Here is a 15912-nt window from a genome sequence, read left to right as displayed (position 1 = left end):
ATGTGCGTCTACATTTCTATTTTGATTACAATATGGCACAACCAGATCTGATTCTTTCCAAACTCTCTCTCTCTCATCAAGCCTTCGTGCCACGGGCGATGAAGATCTTCCTCCGCACCTCACTGCCATCCTCTTTCGAGAAGTGGAATACCGCACCAACCTCCCCCATCGCAAAGTCCTTGCCTACACCAGCCTCTTCAAAGATGCGCCTGACCTGCTCCTCGGAGAAGCCATGATGCGTGATGGTATTCGACGCAGGGTGCGAGGGCTGTTTATTTTCAGATACAGTTTAGTCAATCTTTCTCCTCTGGCATCTAGCCCCAAGGGGTTGCAACATGGGGGTTGGAACGGGACGTACATCCGGCTTGTCATGCGCGAAGAAATCTAGAATCACGAGCACGCCTCCGGTTTTGAGACGCTGGCACAACCTGCGGGCCGCGAGGGCGGGATCGTCGAAATGATGGAAGCCCAGACCAACGGCCGCGACATCAAAGTTGGAGAATTCCGGCGCGGCAAAGGCTTCCGGAGTGGGATCCTCCGGATCGCAGAGGTTGCCTTGGTAGGCGCGCATCTCCGAATGCGTGAGGCCCTGGTACGTATGCTATATCAGCTCCCAAGCCTGGATCCTTTGGCGTAACGGAGAGTGAGAAGCGATATAGCGGAACTGACCTGATTTTCAGCGCGAGTGTTGTATGCCGCTACCTACTACGTAGTTAGCAATGACCGGCTACCTGACTCTGCCCTCCCTGGCAAGGAGCGTAAGTGGTAGACGATCGGGGCTCACTTGCCATGTTCTCCGACAGATCAATGCCCACGCACTGGGTGGTGTATGGAGCGAGGGCCTGTGAGACTCGGGTCAGAATCACGGAACATAGAATCGCAAGGAAGCAGATGCCTCTCCAGCTGTCTCATCTCTCTGAGCAATGGATAGCAGGAGAGCTCACTGAGAGGCTTCCTACCCTAGAAACTGCGCAGCGATGTAGTTAGCCTTCCGAGACACCAGGGGCAAGATCAAAATGCTAGAGTTCAACAGAGGCTCATAGGCACATAATGCCCAGGTACTCTTGGCATTCATCGGAGCGGGAAAGAACAAGACTCCAAGGGACCACAACAAGGGAAGGAAAGCGATTAGCTTACCAACGCCAGTTCCACAAGCATAGTCCAACAGTCTCACGGTCTTCTCCTGGGCTCCCTCCTTGGACTCCTCTTCGTTTTCCTCGACCCAGTCCGCGCCAATGAAGTCGAGCTTCGCCCGAATCTCCTCGACCAACCTGTTGAGGGTCTTCTCATGCTTGGTATCGTAGTGAGCAGCCTCCTTGCTAGACACAAATCCGTGTTAGTGATGGACCCCATAGCGTCGTAGAGGAGCACTCTAGAGGGTTGTAGATGACATAGACGACCGAGGCTCATTGGGTTGGTTGCGCCTCGACTTGGGCGCTTGAAGTAGCCCCCTCGCGACAGTTGATGAGGACCAGCTCGACCCACTTGAAGAATTCTTTGTTCTGCTCCGAGGCTGACGTGCCGGCGCCGTGGTGATGGTGATGCGCGCACGGAGTGGCCATGTTGAAGATACAGGTTTCGCGGCAGGTGACGATTCTTCCGATACAAACTCAAGCGATTCTGTCCGTGGAACTGGAATTTGGGAACTGTTCAGCCACAGTCCTTTGCACGATTATGCTTGTACTCTTGAGTCTATCAACAACAGCTGGCTGTCGATAGGGAACGCTATATAAATATTACACATCAGCTTTGCGGAAACATCTCGGTCACTTTTGGCTCAGCGTAACGTGGAGATATATTTCCCTCTAGAGGAACCCGTCAAACGCATTGAGTAGCTAGAAACTACCTGGTAGCAAGAAACTCAGCGAAAAGTGTCCAGGCGAATCTGGTGTGGTCCCAAAGGCCAGCTGTGAATAGCTTCAGTGCCTTCCCAAAACCTCAGAGAACAGCCATCAGTCGGACAGGATTGTATGTACAGTACAAGTAGTATATACAATTTTTGTATATACATACATGTACATACCTACAATACAGATCTATCATCCGTTTGAGCCATTTAGCCAAGTCATGCACGCGTCACTCCATCCCCGCAGACGGGAACTCGCCAGGTTCGTGAGAGCAAGCGAAGGATACCGACACGAAGAGGAGATGAGGGCGGGTGAGAAAAGATAATGCAACACACTGTACTCGTACATACGTACCTTTTGGTCCAAGACTCGGGGGTTCCAATAAGACAGATCATATATCGGCAGCGGCAGATGGTCCTTCGGCGCAATGCACAAGACAGAAACAGGAAATCGTGCTGAGATTTTGGATCCTTGGCTCTGCACTTTGTGGTCAGTTCCTAGACAACCCCGCAAGCCTCGATTGGTGTGACGAAGGAATGGAAGAGTTGCACCATGACGCTAGTCTTACTCGCTGGCACGCTGCGGGGGCCGATTCGCCCAGAGGCATTTTCTCACTTGGCCCTGATAGGCAAAGGATGCCGTGGCCCCGGGAGAGGTGGCACATGAATTCCCGACTAGCAGGTTTTAGCGTCGTCTTGACTCTGGGAGTCCGCTGGGAGTCTGGCAACACAAACGGCTACATACATAGTAGGTACGCGTACTGTACGAGGATCTCACCAGCCCGTCCCAGCGACGGGATGCATGACCCCGCTTCGGTCCGCAGTCAGTTCCTCGTCACAGGGACACACGCCCCTGGGGTGTGCCGAGCGAGCCGGCGGCTGTCGGGATGTCTTGCTTTCGTACGTCCGTACAGCACCGGTACATTGTACATCGATTCACACCGTGTGGCGTAGACGCGCGTACGGAACGTATGGACATAACAAGTATCGAACACCTGTAATTTGTCGCTTGTTGATCCTCCTCTCCCGTGTTTCAGCGCGCCACGCGCAGGATTTGCGCGGCATGGCCCTGCTTCATCGGCCTTGTTGGGTGGTCTCAGTAGGGAGTGGCCTGCCAGCCGTGTGTGTTCGTGTTTTGTGCGGAGCGCGCCTCTGCAAATCCCTCACACGGGCAGCTGCTGGCTGCGGCATGCTGCTGCTGCACGAGGGAGAGAAGGGAAAGAGGCTTGCTGCAATACCTGCAAGTGAGCGGGGAGGATGGGCCGCCGGCAGGGTTGCGAAACGGCAAAAGAGCAGCGGGCGGCACGGCGAGATGCGAGCCTCCTCCCCCCATTCCTTATGATCGAGTGGACTCTCAGGTGCTCTGGTCAGCGGAGCACTGCCTGCAGATGATGCAGTACGCAGTAGCGCAGGGCGGGTGGTTGGTTTAACCGACACACTGATCCGGGTCCATGCTTCGAAAACCTTCGTGTCTGGTCTGAGTTGTAGTGGGGTGGGATGGGTTGAACGATGTGCTCCATAGGGTCTCACAAGACTTGTCTTCCCGTCCGTACCCGTGCCGGGCGGAATGAGTGTCAGATCCCACATTCTGCGGCGGCACATCTCGGTACGCTTCAGGGTGCTATGGGCGCGCTGGGTCAATACCTGTGCCGCGCATTATTGGCTCGAGCCTTCTGTGGTGCGACGCCAGTCGGGCCATTGGGCGGCTTACAACGGGCCTGTCAGGCCGTCCGTTGGGCCGTGAGAAGTGACACCTCATGCTCCCGTCAGCAAAGCTAGGCTGGATTACCTACCTGACCGTTGGATCGGCGCGAGCGAGACACACTCGGGCTTCGTTTTCGGAGCACCTTCGTGGTACAAACCTGAGACCGCAAGTGAGTAAATAGCTAGTTCCCATATGGTAGCTAGAAACATGCATGCGTGATCAAACAGCTCGCTTCGCAACAAAAGCCGAACACGTCCAGTGGCGGCGCCAAGCTTGCAGTCGGCCCTGCTTAAAAGGTCGAGGTGCGACCGAATGATGGGGGCCACGGGCGGCAAGTGTGCAGTCTCACCGCTGTTTGTTCGGGTTACCGTTTCTTGCCAGACTGCGTCGCAGCGAAGTAACGCAGCCAAGCTGGTACCGGACCCGAGGTGCAAGAACCAAAAGCTGCCCTCCAATGGGAAATTCTGCGCACGGGTTTGTTTGTGACGGCCGGGTGATGCAGGGATCCATGGGACTAGAACGTCTTATCCGAGCCGGCGCGGCTTAGCGAAGGACACCGTTGATTTGCTCAGAGTATTGATGACTGAAACCTGCATAGATTAGGCTTGCCGCGTGAGGATCATGATCTCTGTTGCCAGCGCATCACGCAGGGCCAATGTTTAGGCCGATGTTCAGTCCACATTCGCGGGCCGGCCTGGACGTCGAGGGCGGTACCCGGCGACCAATCAATCAGTAGCGGGTGCACCCGGCCGGCCGATCGAGGGTGCAAAGAAGCAAGGTAACCCGCCTGGCTGCCAATCAACCTCAACCTCCATTCGCTGCGTCATGCAGCCAGGTCGCGTCGTCGTGCTGTCGTGCTGGGATGGCTTGTGCTTCGCTTGAACCGGGCTTCAGCTGAGGACCGAGGTCTATTGCAGGAAGAATTGCCTGCCTGCAAGCCTGCATTGCCGAAGACCTGCGTCAAGCCCGCACAACATCCTGTTGCGCCCGTGTGATAACTCAGGTGGTATCAGTATGTGAGTGGTGGCCGAGCCGTGCTGACTGATGCCCAAGCACACGGACATGCAACTTCCGTGGTGGCTGAGGAATGCTCATGATCAGTGCCTTAGGTTAGGTACTACCGGGGTTTCCTCAGGTACCAGTACGCGGCAAGTCCATCGAAGTGGCATGTAGAAAGCTGGTGACACGTTCGTATCTGCGATATCGGACGCGAGCTTCGGCCTGGTCACTCAAGGATGACTGATGACTTTTGCATCTCTGACGATGAGGAAGCTTGTGGCGCCTCATAATAACTATTCGGTTGGTTGGATGTTGGATTTCGGTGGTCAGGAAATGAAGAAGTACGGATATGGCTGCTCAGCCCTACATGGGACAATAACGTTATCCTGTTTATTACCCGTGTCGCTCTAGCCCAGCGCTGACGCTGAGGAGCATCCACTTGGTCGACCGTCACGCAGGAAGGAGGCAATGACGGGCACGGCACCGGGAAGCGCGGAACGAAGGTACAATACAGTGACCAGGTATTGTGATACGAGGGTTGGGTACGGGTTACAGTAAGGTATGTGATGTATACCGTCACATGGGTTCCGTCGCAACGTGGCACGACAGTTCCCTTGGTGTCGCTACCCCCGTCTCCGAATTGCACTAAAAAGTGGAGTGCACTCTGATTGGGCAGGAGCGCAGCCTTGGCCGGTTGCTCGCTGCTGGACATTGCCGGGACGCCCACCGGATGATCCAAGACATCAACGGCACTTGCGAGTCTTCTTGTGAGACACACTTTCCAACTTGTGGGCATTTCAGCTTCTGACAGCTCATTGGGACATTCATAGTCATTGGTTTGGCCCCAAGAACGAGGGGCCATATGACCTCGGTCCGTTGGCGGCTTTATGCTTGGCGAGCCTCCGACTCGGAACCTGAAGTAGGACGGGACTTTGCGACGACAGCCCGGTTGACGTTACGGAACGGAGGAGCAGTTGTTGTTGCAAAACGTCTGGCTAGGCTGGATCCCGGCACGCCGCCCCTTTCCTCAGCCTTCGAGAACGGAAACACAAAGAGTCCGTTTCCTTCGGGAACTGGGGCGCGGAGGAGATGTGGAGTGCATGAGCCCTCTGTCACGTGACTGCCGAGAAAGGATCTGATTCGCGGATACCTTGGAAGAATTGACTAGTAGACGCAACCAGTCGCAACAGGACAAGCCTGTGGCGGATGATCTCTGATGACGGTAACTACCGAGTCCGTGGTGCGAAGCGGTTAATTAAGTCGCATTTGGGGGCCGCAGCACGCTCACTTTCTGACCGCCTTTTTGGCTTGTGGAATGAGGAGGTGATCGTTCGGCCAGGATTTGGCCTGCGCCGCTTGACTGCTTGGGCGCAACGCCGCTGGTTGGTTTGAGCTTTGCCATGGCCCGTTTCTGCGGATTCCTGTTCCATGCACTTGTCTGACGAGGAGCTGTTGGCTGACGCGAGTAGGTCGGCCCTCTTGGACAAGAATATTTCAAACAAAGCTCCCATGTTTCGTTTCTTGGATGTGATTGTTTCGAACACGACGCGCTCAGAGAACTCTTATGCGCCGCAACGGCCCGTTTCGAAGGTTGGGCTCTCATACCGAGAGGCAGCAGGATCTGGGCTAGGCGCCTCTGTTGCACAGACTGTCATGCCAGGGAAAGACAGGGCCTTACCTAGTAGTCCTCGGGCTCAGGGACTGCCACCAAGGGCCGTCCTCGACCTGCGGACGAGCTAGGATGTCGTATTACTGTGTACCATGTAGGCCACCAGACCCAGGTAGGCAATCGAGTGTCCGTTCGCCTCACAGATCCAGCAGTGGAATTGGCGACTGGATGGATCTTGTTGTCTGCCAGGTATTCTGGTCTCCGCGACTTGCTGCTAAGTCCCGCCATACGCAAAACGGAGGTAGATTGATAGGTACTTGGACCCCTAAGTTCTCGAAGCCCTCATCGAGAGATGGGTAAGCCTATGCCGCAACCAGTTTCGACTGTGTAAATGTTGTTATGTAAGCGTCCTGGAGATTCCAGCTGTTATACCTTCGGACGTCTAAATGAATCTAGTGCGCATTTCGTTAGGGCCAACCTTTCGGGGCCATGACTCTCAAGGATCTCCCCGGGGTCCTCCGGGAAGTCGCGGGTGAAAGACACGGGAAGGATCTTCACGTTGGATGCCCGCTATATCATCAATGCGATGTCTGTCCGTCTTGCTGGCTTGGCACGGGGTGGAGGGAGTGGTGAAGTGTGAACGTCAATGGCAATACCACAAACTTACACAGTACTGTGGTACGCAGTACAGTATCTTACCGCTTGCCTTGGCGAGGATCCATAACGGAGGTATTGTAGTTACCCATGAGATGACGCCAAGTCGATGATCTGGGGTAAGATAGGTCATGCTCGGGGCCCCTCGAGAGCGTTGCGCCTGGAAACTACATGTGTGGCGTATCTCTCCGCGAGCAACCAATTAGATACCCTTTAACCAACTTAGAATCAGGGCCGTTTGCCCTGTCTCTGTGTTGCCCGCTCAACACCTCACCTAACTCTAGAAGGCGGGGATGAATACCCGATGTCACCATGTTGAAAGAGACTATAAATCAGGGAAAGGCATAGGTCCCTCTACCGTCCCGGACCCTCCCGCTTATAGCTTAATGCTGTACTGTATTTCAAGGGGCTGTGGTATTTGATGATTGGTGGCCGAACGTACCGTACTTATGGTAACTCCTACATCTGCAACTGCATATCGTTATGGGTTGCAACAGAGCAGGTATCAACAGTGGGAACATTGACGGTACCTAATTGTGAGAGACGGACAATGAAGCCATTGTCCGAAGTGTGCAGAGAAATGGTTCCGGACTTCCAAGCTACAGTATAATGTCCAAGCATTATTCCCTCTTCAAAACATGCTTGTTTGAGTCTCGAGCGGTGAACGGAATTTAGAACGCGGGCAATACAATAAAGGCCAGGCGTTGGTCAGTTAATACCTTTCCTAAGGAGGTACATGTATATACCGTGATACCTTGCTTGAAGTGAGCTCTCTTACGGATACTGGTATGTCGGTACCGATCAGTCACGTTGTCGAATGGGAGGGCCGATCTGGCGTCGGACAAAACCTTAGTGGACTGTGCTATGATTTACGGGTCAGCTACACAGTATGCCGCTTTGAGGGGAGTTGCTTAGGTGCGCTGCCCTGACGATCACCTCATTAATCTTAGTCATTGGAGATTTGATTTGGCCATGTTCGGGGACCTGTACGGAACCTGGAAACGCTGCCGGGACCACATACTTAAATTACACAGTAGTACTAGTATGCGGATATCAGTACAATACACACAGACATACTTCCATGTATTGTACATGTACATGTTACGTGGCAACAAAGCAACCGGCAGGTGTCTCACCCTTCGCAACCAAGCATACAGACCGATACAGCCTGTGCAGTGATTCTAGGAGAGCGGAATAGAACTAATGCAGGACTTGTCAGACCCCCTCTCGAGCCCCTCTCTGTGTCACTGTTACAGGATGCGGGTGTACCCGGGCCTTTGAGACGCGACGGATTCACCCCGTCCGTATTCAGCCAATAACCAGCTATCTGGAACTTCTGGGGACTTTCCCCGCTGAATCAGTGCCTAAGGAGGTAATAAAGCGTTGTGTGTGTTCTATAGTGACCAAGTGTAACATAGTTCGAGGCCCAAGGTCGCACGGGTTCATATTACACATGCAGCCTCCCAGCCGAGGGCTGCGAAAACAAAGTGTCGAGAAAATCAGGGGTGCTTTCGTTCATCACCTCCACAAACTGCGTTGGGATGCGCGCAGGCAGCAAAAACCTGACACATCATCCTTGCCATTGTCCCGGAAGAAGGAGTTTCCGCCCGGTCGGTCGCGAAACCAGGTGTGCTCGCATGGCCGTCCTTTCCAGCCTCGCAACCGGGGGAAGCGAGCTTCAGGCAAGCAGAAGAGAACTGTGCCAGCCAATGGCTTCTGGAAGACTCATGTGCCGCAGGACGCTATCCATGCGGGCGCACTCGAATGGGGCCAAGGATGTGGGTCAAGAAGCCAATGGGAGGCTGGGCCCGGAACAAGGACGACGGGAAGAGCCTAAAGAGGGGCGGACGGCACGCACTCCCTGCCGCGGTCGCTTTCAATCGATCCATCCGATTCCTGTATCCACCGCCCAGGTGGAGGAGAGCGAGCGTTCGCAAGACCGTATGTACACTGTGCAGGAGTGGAGGAACGGCGTGCTTTGCATTTTTGCTCTCGAGGCATCGCGCCTGAGTTTCGCTCTGGTGATTCCGCTTTCACACGGCTGGATAATGACGAGGGGCATATATAACACATGTATACCTACCTTACCTAGGAGGGAAGAGATATGGAAGTCTTCACCATAGGTACCGTTCCGTGGTTGGTTTAATTTTCAACCGCAGCAATATCCGCCGGCGGCCGGTTGTACGTATGTGCAGCCACCCATCACAATCGTGTCATACTAGAGTTGCGGATGAATGCAACTGGAAGTGCCGACATCAATACCATACTTCATGCAAAGGTTCCGTGGTTAGCTCATTATCGCGCAGGCGCACTTGGCTGTTGACTGTGCAGTCTTCGCTCTTCGTCTTCGCTGGTTGTTGGCGTGGCTCGCGCCGTCCGCGGTTCATGCTATATGTTGCTTCCCACCCCCTTGAGGACTGGTCACCCGTCACCTGCGGTTCCGTCCTGCATCAGCCCGAAGTTTATATATTGCTATCTAATAAGGGGCGCGCACGACGCGCAATGAAGAAGCACCGTTCGGCAAGCCACCTCTCCCACGCTCAGAGTTGTCGCGGCATCTGGACCGTTAGACCAAGGATCCTGATCGGAAACCAAGCGTTTTGTATGTACATGGCCTCCTCTACGTGTATTCGACAATGCGATAGGTGCGGCACGGCACACATCCGACGATAGGAGTGGGAGCATCATAACACATCCCATACACCTGCGCTTGGTTTCCGAATGATTGGTCGCGTGGTTCCTAGACAACTTGAACGGAACGGCTACAGTCCAACCCCGCTCGTTCACCGCAGTGAGCGCAATTCGGGATACTAAGGAACTGAGTCTCTCGATCTCGAATACCCTGTGTGGAAGGCGGTTTTCGCAAGACGACCAAAGTCGATACCGTCTCCTGGGCGAGTTCTAGATTTCGACGGTTACTCCTAGGAAAGTTATCGGCACGGTTTCTTCAAGGCCTCGATGGCAGAGATGGCAGAGCTATTGGGACGGCGTGGAAGGCAACCTTACTATCTAGGTACCTAACTTCGGAGCGTTTTAGGGGACGCGGAAAGGTCAGCAAAAGCAGACCACGAGCGGATGGTGCGGAACCAGGCACGGACCTTTAATTTCTCGATGTAACCATGTTAGGTATGTCTCTGTCCGAAGCCTGCAAGGATATTTCGACAGAGCAATGTACCTAGTGTAGCAGTGAGATTAGGCTTCCATTGTAATGTAGAAGAACCAAGAGCAGCGTCTTTGGTTCATCACCTCACTGCTACCCCGGGCGGATGGCTCATTTTCTCGGGGCGCGGGATGGATTTCTCCCGTTACCTACGGTACTCCCTACTGCTGATTTCAACCTCGACCCTGAGTTTGCGCGCTTCTGCTATCAAGTCTACCAGGGACCATCATTTCGCGAGAGACACCCCTACAGCAGTCCAACGCCGTCCTACAATGATTCTTAACGCAGGTGTGTGTACCGGTACTGTACCAATGGTACCCGTTGCTTAAAGACTGTACGTATGTGCAGCACAACCGACGGGAATGCAATCCATTACTTCCGGAGCAATTCCCTTCTAGGCTCTGAAACCTCTGCCATGACCTGCCGGCAGAACGAGCTCGATGATCACTTAATTGCCTGCGTCGTAGGATGTTAAGCTCATATGTAAGAGAGACGCAAGAGCCCGGCAAGCGAGGACCCTTGTCTCACTGACTGGCCGCCGCACCTTTATGCTTGTGGAAGCTCCGTCTCCACAGCGACTTAGCACCGTTTCCCGAGTCCAGCCGCCTGCGACTCCGTCCTGGAAGCGGGGCCGCAGTGCATCGGGAGCCGGGACAGCTGGACTGGCGGCACCGGACTGGCCACGCCAAGAAAGTCTAGTATCGCCATAACTGAACGTACAACGGACATCTTCGAAGTGTCCTGTGGCCGAGTTTCCAGTGGTCAGTCCTAGACGGCCCTTAAGTCTGTGCTGTATTTGGTATGTGCGTTTCGCGTGTGGATGGATTCATTCATTCCGCTGAGCATGTAGTTAAAGCTATCGAGGCTGGAGAAATCCTCTCCGGGTGCGTACTGCGGAAGGTACGTACTATACCTAAACTGCTCTAGCACCTCCTTGGGAAGTTTCTTGCTGTAGGCGGGCTCCCTAAATAATGGCACAGCATTCAACCCGTATTACAAGGGTGAGGTTTTGGTATTAAGGCCGAATCGTTCTCCGAACTACCCGGCAGTTCAGGCCTACGAATATCCTGAAAGCGTACTGCCACGGGCCGAGGGCCTCACAGCCGAGTAAGCCGACTTTCGGGTTCACTTTCGCGGATCGAGTCTAAACTGGTCGGCAGTGCTGGGAACACAGAGCTGTGTGCTGCGTTACTTTCAAGAGATCCGTTCTCCACAAAATCTAACACCAACACAGTGATCCCGTAATTCCGTACCGGTCTCACCGGGTTGCTTCTTGCTAGGTGTTTCTGAGGCAGTCCTCGCTGCCAGTGACTTCAGTCCCCAACTCCCCGTAGTTACATAGGTGCCCCGGTATTTAAGTCAGCAGACCCTCCAAGAGTCAGATGGGAGAGACATTGACACAGGCGACTGCTCTGAGACAAATTGACAATACGACGAATAAGTGGATCTGCTCATCTATTCTGCAGGAAAGCTGCTCATTGAGAGAATGCACAGCATACCAAGTTCATCATTGTTGGCAAGTTATTATTTGTTTCGGCCGGCCACACGAAACCAATTCCATAGTATTACTCTGGTAGCACAGAGAATGAGAATCAAGACTCAGCCAATAGCGGGCTTCGAACTCCGTGGCGCCTGCGACCCCATCTGCGGCCCTCCTCATCCGGGTGAAATACGTGTAACAAACGTGAGTACCTCGGGTATGTAGTAAGGTAGTGTATGTAAGTATAATACAAGGTACTAATAGCTACATGGGGTCTTATCATGATATGGGCTTGTATGTATTTACGCTTCGTGTCAGTACAGGAAACATCAAACACGAGCTAAATCATGCGGTCAGCTTCACTAAACTTGAATAATCACATATCAGTGTTCACAGCCAATGTCGAAATCTGATACACCACTGGCGAATCATAAGCATACACTAGTTAAATAATTACTGATAGGTAGTATTGTCTCGCGAGTGTGAGATGCGATGTGGTATATCACACTCCGTATTATACTGTGTTGGTTCAAGGCGATCGTTTTGCGATTGAAAAGGAGGTTCCCGTTTTTACCCCAGGCAATCCCGTCGCTTCCATTGAACAGGGACGCGGCCCGCGCCTGCTCCGAAGCAAGCAAACTTCTGTGATCCACAATCGGTCCAAACCTCCAGCTTCGTCAATGGACCGGCCCGGGGTCCCATGATTGAAACCACCGAACCTGGGAAGCCTTGCTGTGCCCGCCACGCTTCTCCACCCTGTTCTATCCACGATTACGTGGAGGTACTGTATTGTACGCTGCTTGAACTCGTAAACCACATCAGCACCAAGGCACTTTATTTAGGTCAAAGAACGACTCAAGCCGTTTGCAATGCAGCCGCCGAAGGGCGGCGGTTGGAACCGCAGAAGCCCGCTTCATTAGAACGCTTGGGGTCTGGAACCAAGGGAGACGGCGAGGAAAGAACCAAGGCAGCCTGTCTTGTGGGCGACCAGCTGCAGGCGAGGCGACACCGCAGCGGCTCGGACTTACTGCACTGCTTTCCAAATTGAGTGGTCATGCGGTCAGGCGGTTGACCGTGCGAATAAGTTTTGCCTCCCATGTTCCCGCAGCTGCCCAGGTACCCCTACCAGACTACGCTGCTTAATGCATCCACACCTCAATGTCTTCGTGCCACCCCACACAGCACCATGCAGCTAACATCTGCACGCTGCACCCGTTTCCGTATCCTTCCCGCTTCCATCCCTGGTCCCCCCCATGCCATTCGTCGTCCCACTGTGGGCGATCGAAACTGCTCAAGCGCTGGGAAGCAGCATGATTCGCTGCACAAGAGCAGAGCAGGCTACTGAGTTCCACACCGGGAGTCGCGCCCCTGGTTAGCTTACTTATTTTTCCTTCAGCCCCGCTGGTCGTGCCACCCGCATCAACATTACGCTAACTTCGGGACACAGGCCGTCAGCAACAAGGGAACTCCCGCCCCTTGATAAAGGCTCGTTCCAGTTCCCGTCCCATCGCTACCTGCACAGTACATCATTCCCGCTCTCCCCACTTCGCCCGCACATTCCCTTCTCCCTCTTCCCTCACGCTTACTTATTCGCACCTTTCCCTTAACCTTGCTCGCCAGCCGCTCGCCTCTACACTTTTCCACCCATCTTATCCTAACCCTGGACCATCTGTCAGAGCGCACATAGTGTGTTGCGAGACGGGTCTCTGCACGCCACTCCTACCATTTCATCTCCCCGTCTTTCTGTGACCCGTCTTGTATCTCAACAAGCGGCTGTCGCAGCTGAAGCATCTGCAAGGTTTTGCCCGTCGTCTCACTGGGCCTTGCACACCTAATTTCGAGAACGGCACCTTTTCTTGAGTCGCCGCGGTACTCTTAGCGCGGTGCAGAATGGCGGACGATCATCGCAGACCCCCAGGTGATCCGCCGCGAGAAAGCCCTGACAACATGCGGTATCCACCACCGCCTGATAGTGAGCCTCAAAGACGGCTTGCTCCAATCGCTCAGGATGGCGCGCCGCTACCTGGAATGGCGTATCCGGCCCCGCCTCCGGCTTACCAGCCGGATCCACGTTACCCGGAACGGGGTTATGCGCCAGATCCAAGATACCCGCCAGACCCAAGGGGCTGGGCACCGGAGCCTCCAGCTCCGAACGGCTACCATCCTCAGCCGGACCCGCGGTATCCTCCCCCGTTCCCCGCTCAACAACCCGCTGGTTATGACGACCGGAGGCCGTATGACGACAGGAGGCAGTATGAGGATCGACGGCAGTACGAGGACCGGAGACTGTACGAGGAGCAGAGGCAGTACCCAGACCGCCGGCCCTATCCTGACCCGTATTACGATCCGCCAGCAGTGGTTCAGGCTAGAGGCGGCCCATATGTCCCGGGCTCCGACTACTACAGGTTTCCGCCGGCGCCCTACCCTTACAACATGGGCCCTCCGCCACCGCCTCCCCCAGCCCAGCAACAAACCGCACCGAGACAGAGGACGTCAATCGCCTGCCGGTATTGCAGGAAGCGGAAGGTTTGTGCACGGAGTTCCAAGCTAACATTGGAACATAAGCTGATTGTTTTCCCCATAGATCCGTTGCAGCGGTTATACCCACACACAAAACGGCAAATGCACCAACTGTGACAAGCTTCGAATTGACTGCATTTTCCAACCTGTGTCTTCAAATTCATCCGCGGCCTTTGTTCCTGTATCAGCTGTTCCGGGCGGAGTGCCACCGGGAACTCCGCTCTACGGGGCTTACGGTCAGCCCTTGCCTCCCGCGAGCGCCCCGGCAGCACCGCAACCACTGCAATCACTGCAACCACTGCAACCACCGCAACCACCGCAACCACTGCAACCACCACCGCAACCACCCGCTTACCAGTACCCGCCACCGCCTGATTTCAACGCGCCAATGAATTCGCCCACGGGACCATATCCCGCTTACGACGACAAAGACCTTGGACGCCGGCGGACACGGCCCTCAGAAGAGGAGCACCTATCGCGGCCTCCTCCGCCGAACTACCCTCCTGACGATGACCCTCGTAGACGATCTCCCGTCTCGATGAACAGCAGTAACGTCACGCCACCGGGACCTTATTATCAATATCAGCAGAGCCCTTATGGCCGGGACAGACCGCCGACTCCCAAGCAAACAAGTCCCGGCCGTCCCACGCCACCGCAGCTACCATTGCAGTCGCCGCCAGCTCCGCCATCTCAGGTGCAGCAGCCGCAGTCCCAACTTCCGACCCAACCACGTCCTCCACCACAACCGTCTTCCAGCAGTTATTCAAACCCTATGAGCCTCAATAACCTGATGACGCCTTCTGCGCCAAATGACATTGATCGGAGCATGTTAGGACGGTTGAACGGGCGGTCATGATATCTGCAAATACCGAACATTCTGTGCTGCAATAGCGGGTTAATAAGCCTGCTTTTTTGGTCTCATTTCCCCTTTGCTCTACATAATCAGGAATTTCAGGAGCTCGCAGGCTCTTTGCCCTTCCTGTTTCTGGGCTGGTTTGAAATGAAACATAGATCGCCTAAGCAACGTCGTATGCTCAGAATGTGTCTCCGAAATCTAATCGTGGAAGTCTTCAAATGCTTTTTTGTCCTTCGTTGATGGAACGGAGACTGTGGCTCAAGAACACAATGCTTTGATTTCCCTGCTTTTTGTGGTTCCTCGCACTTATGTCTTGCTTTCTGGGGCGCATTGGGGGGAAGAGGGAACTGCCTCACGGCACCGTCATCTGCTTTACTCTTTCTTTTCTCTTCCTTTCTCTTTCCTTTCTCTTTCCAATCTGTTTTCCACTTCTTTACGATGTGGCAGGGCCGGGGGAATACCATGTTTATTCCTTTAGTTCAGTAGCGCAGATCAGAAGTAATCGAACTTTAGTTGCCACAGGTAGCATCCTGAATCTATTCCGCTTCCACCCACAGCTCACTGCCTACTCACTGCTAATGTGTTCTACACATGTACGACCGTCCACTTTCAGGTATTCATGAACCTGCTAGTGGAGAGTGGTCAGCGAGGGAACAATGTTAATTTCCCCTGGCACTGCTGGCAGGAGCTTATTCGGAACCGAGACGAAGAAGAACCAGGCACACAGTAAGAAAAGGGGCCAGCTCTCCTCTCGTTGTTCGCTTTTCCCAAAGCGGAATGATCCTTGAGCAGTGGCCACTCTTCCCCTCTGCTCCAAACCACGATATCCCGGCGTGATTAGGCATTTCAGACTGCCGCTAGTTAAGCACTATGGAGGGCCAGATTCGGCTGAGTTCCAGGGACCAACCACTGCTGAAGGCACTTTTCATTGCCGAACCAGCAACACTAGGTACCTTATTAGTATGAGCTTACCTACCTTTTCCTAAAGCATTGTAGCAGCGTTCACCCCTCCCGAGTCTCGACATGGTCAAGCCAAGGACGAGCTGAGCCCACCTCCATACGCCACATAGTCGGATGCAATAG

The 15912-nt window shown here is 54.2% G+C and overlaps 4 protein-coding genes across 4 annotated transcripts; 2 read left to right on the top strand and 2 right to left on the bottom strand.

The window, feature by feature from the left end:
- Positions 1–76: 76 nt before the first annotated feature.
- On the bottom strand, positions 77–1562 carry B0T15DRAFT_389700 (S-adenosyl-L-methionine-dependent methyltransferase; the record flags this gene model as incomplete). Its single annotated transcript, XM_062864505.1, has 6 exons — positions 77–268; positions 359–589; positions 670–698; positions 785–850; positions 1138–1319; positions 1486–1562. The coding sequence occupies 6 exons, from the start codon at positions 1560–1562 to the stop codon at positions 77–79; spliced, it is 777 nt and encodes a 258-aa protein (XP_062727268.1).
- Positions 1563–5662: 4100 nt separating this feature from the next.
- B0T15DRAFT_508041 (uncharacterized protein) lies at positions 5663–7913 on the bottom strand (the record flags this gene model as incomplete). Its single annotated transcript, XM_062867686.1, has 11 exons — positions 5663–5776; positions 5839–6028; positions 6229–6275; positions 6311–6401; positions 6638–6729; positions 6827–6832; positions 7256–7278; positions 7344–7412; positions 7592–7675; positions 7835–7852; positions 7883–7913. The coding sequence occupies 11 exons, from the start codon at positions 7911–7913 to the stop codon at positions 5663–5665; spliced, it is 765 nt and encodes a 254-aa protein (XP_062727267.1).
- Positions 7914–8912: 999 nt separating this feature from the next.
- Positions 8913–9746, top strand: B0T15DRAFT_77695 (uncharacterized protein). The gene has a single exon (XM_062871307.1). It carries the CDS (start codon positions 9001–9003, stop codon positions 9484–9486), a length of 486 nt encoding a protein of 161 aa, XP_062727266.1. The 5' UTR covers positions 8913–9000; the 3' UTR covers positions 9487–9746.
- A 3325-nt stretch (positions 9747–13071) lies between these two features.
- Positions 13072–14877, top strand: B0T15DRAFT_77642 (uncharacterized protein). Its single transcript, XM_062871306.1, has 2 exons — positions 13072–13979; positions 14038–14877. Exons 1-2 carry the CDS (start codon positions 13344–13346, stop codon positions 14827–14829), a joined length of 1428 nt encoding a protein of 475 aa, XP_062727265.1. The 5' UTR covers positions 13072–13343; the 3' UTR covers positions 14830–14877.
- The last annotated feature ends 1035 nt before the right edge of the window (positions 14878–15912 follow it).

Source organism: Chaetomium strumarium, assembly GCF_033439665.1.
Source record: "Chaetomium strumarium strain CBS 333.67 chromosome Unknown B0T15scaffold_1, whole genome shotgun sequence".
NCBI classification, from domain to species: domain Eukaryota; kingdom Fungi; phylum Ascomycota; class Sordariomycetes; order Sordariales; family Chaetomiaceae; genus Chaetomium; species Chaetomium strumarium.
This window is presented reverse-complemented; position numbering and strand designations above follow the sequence as displayed.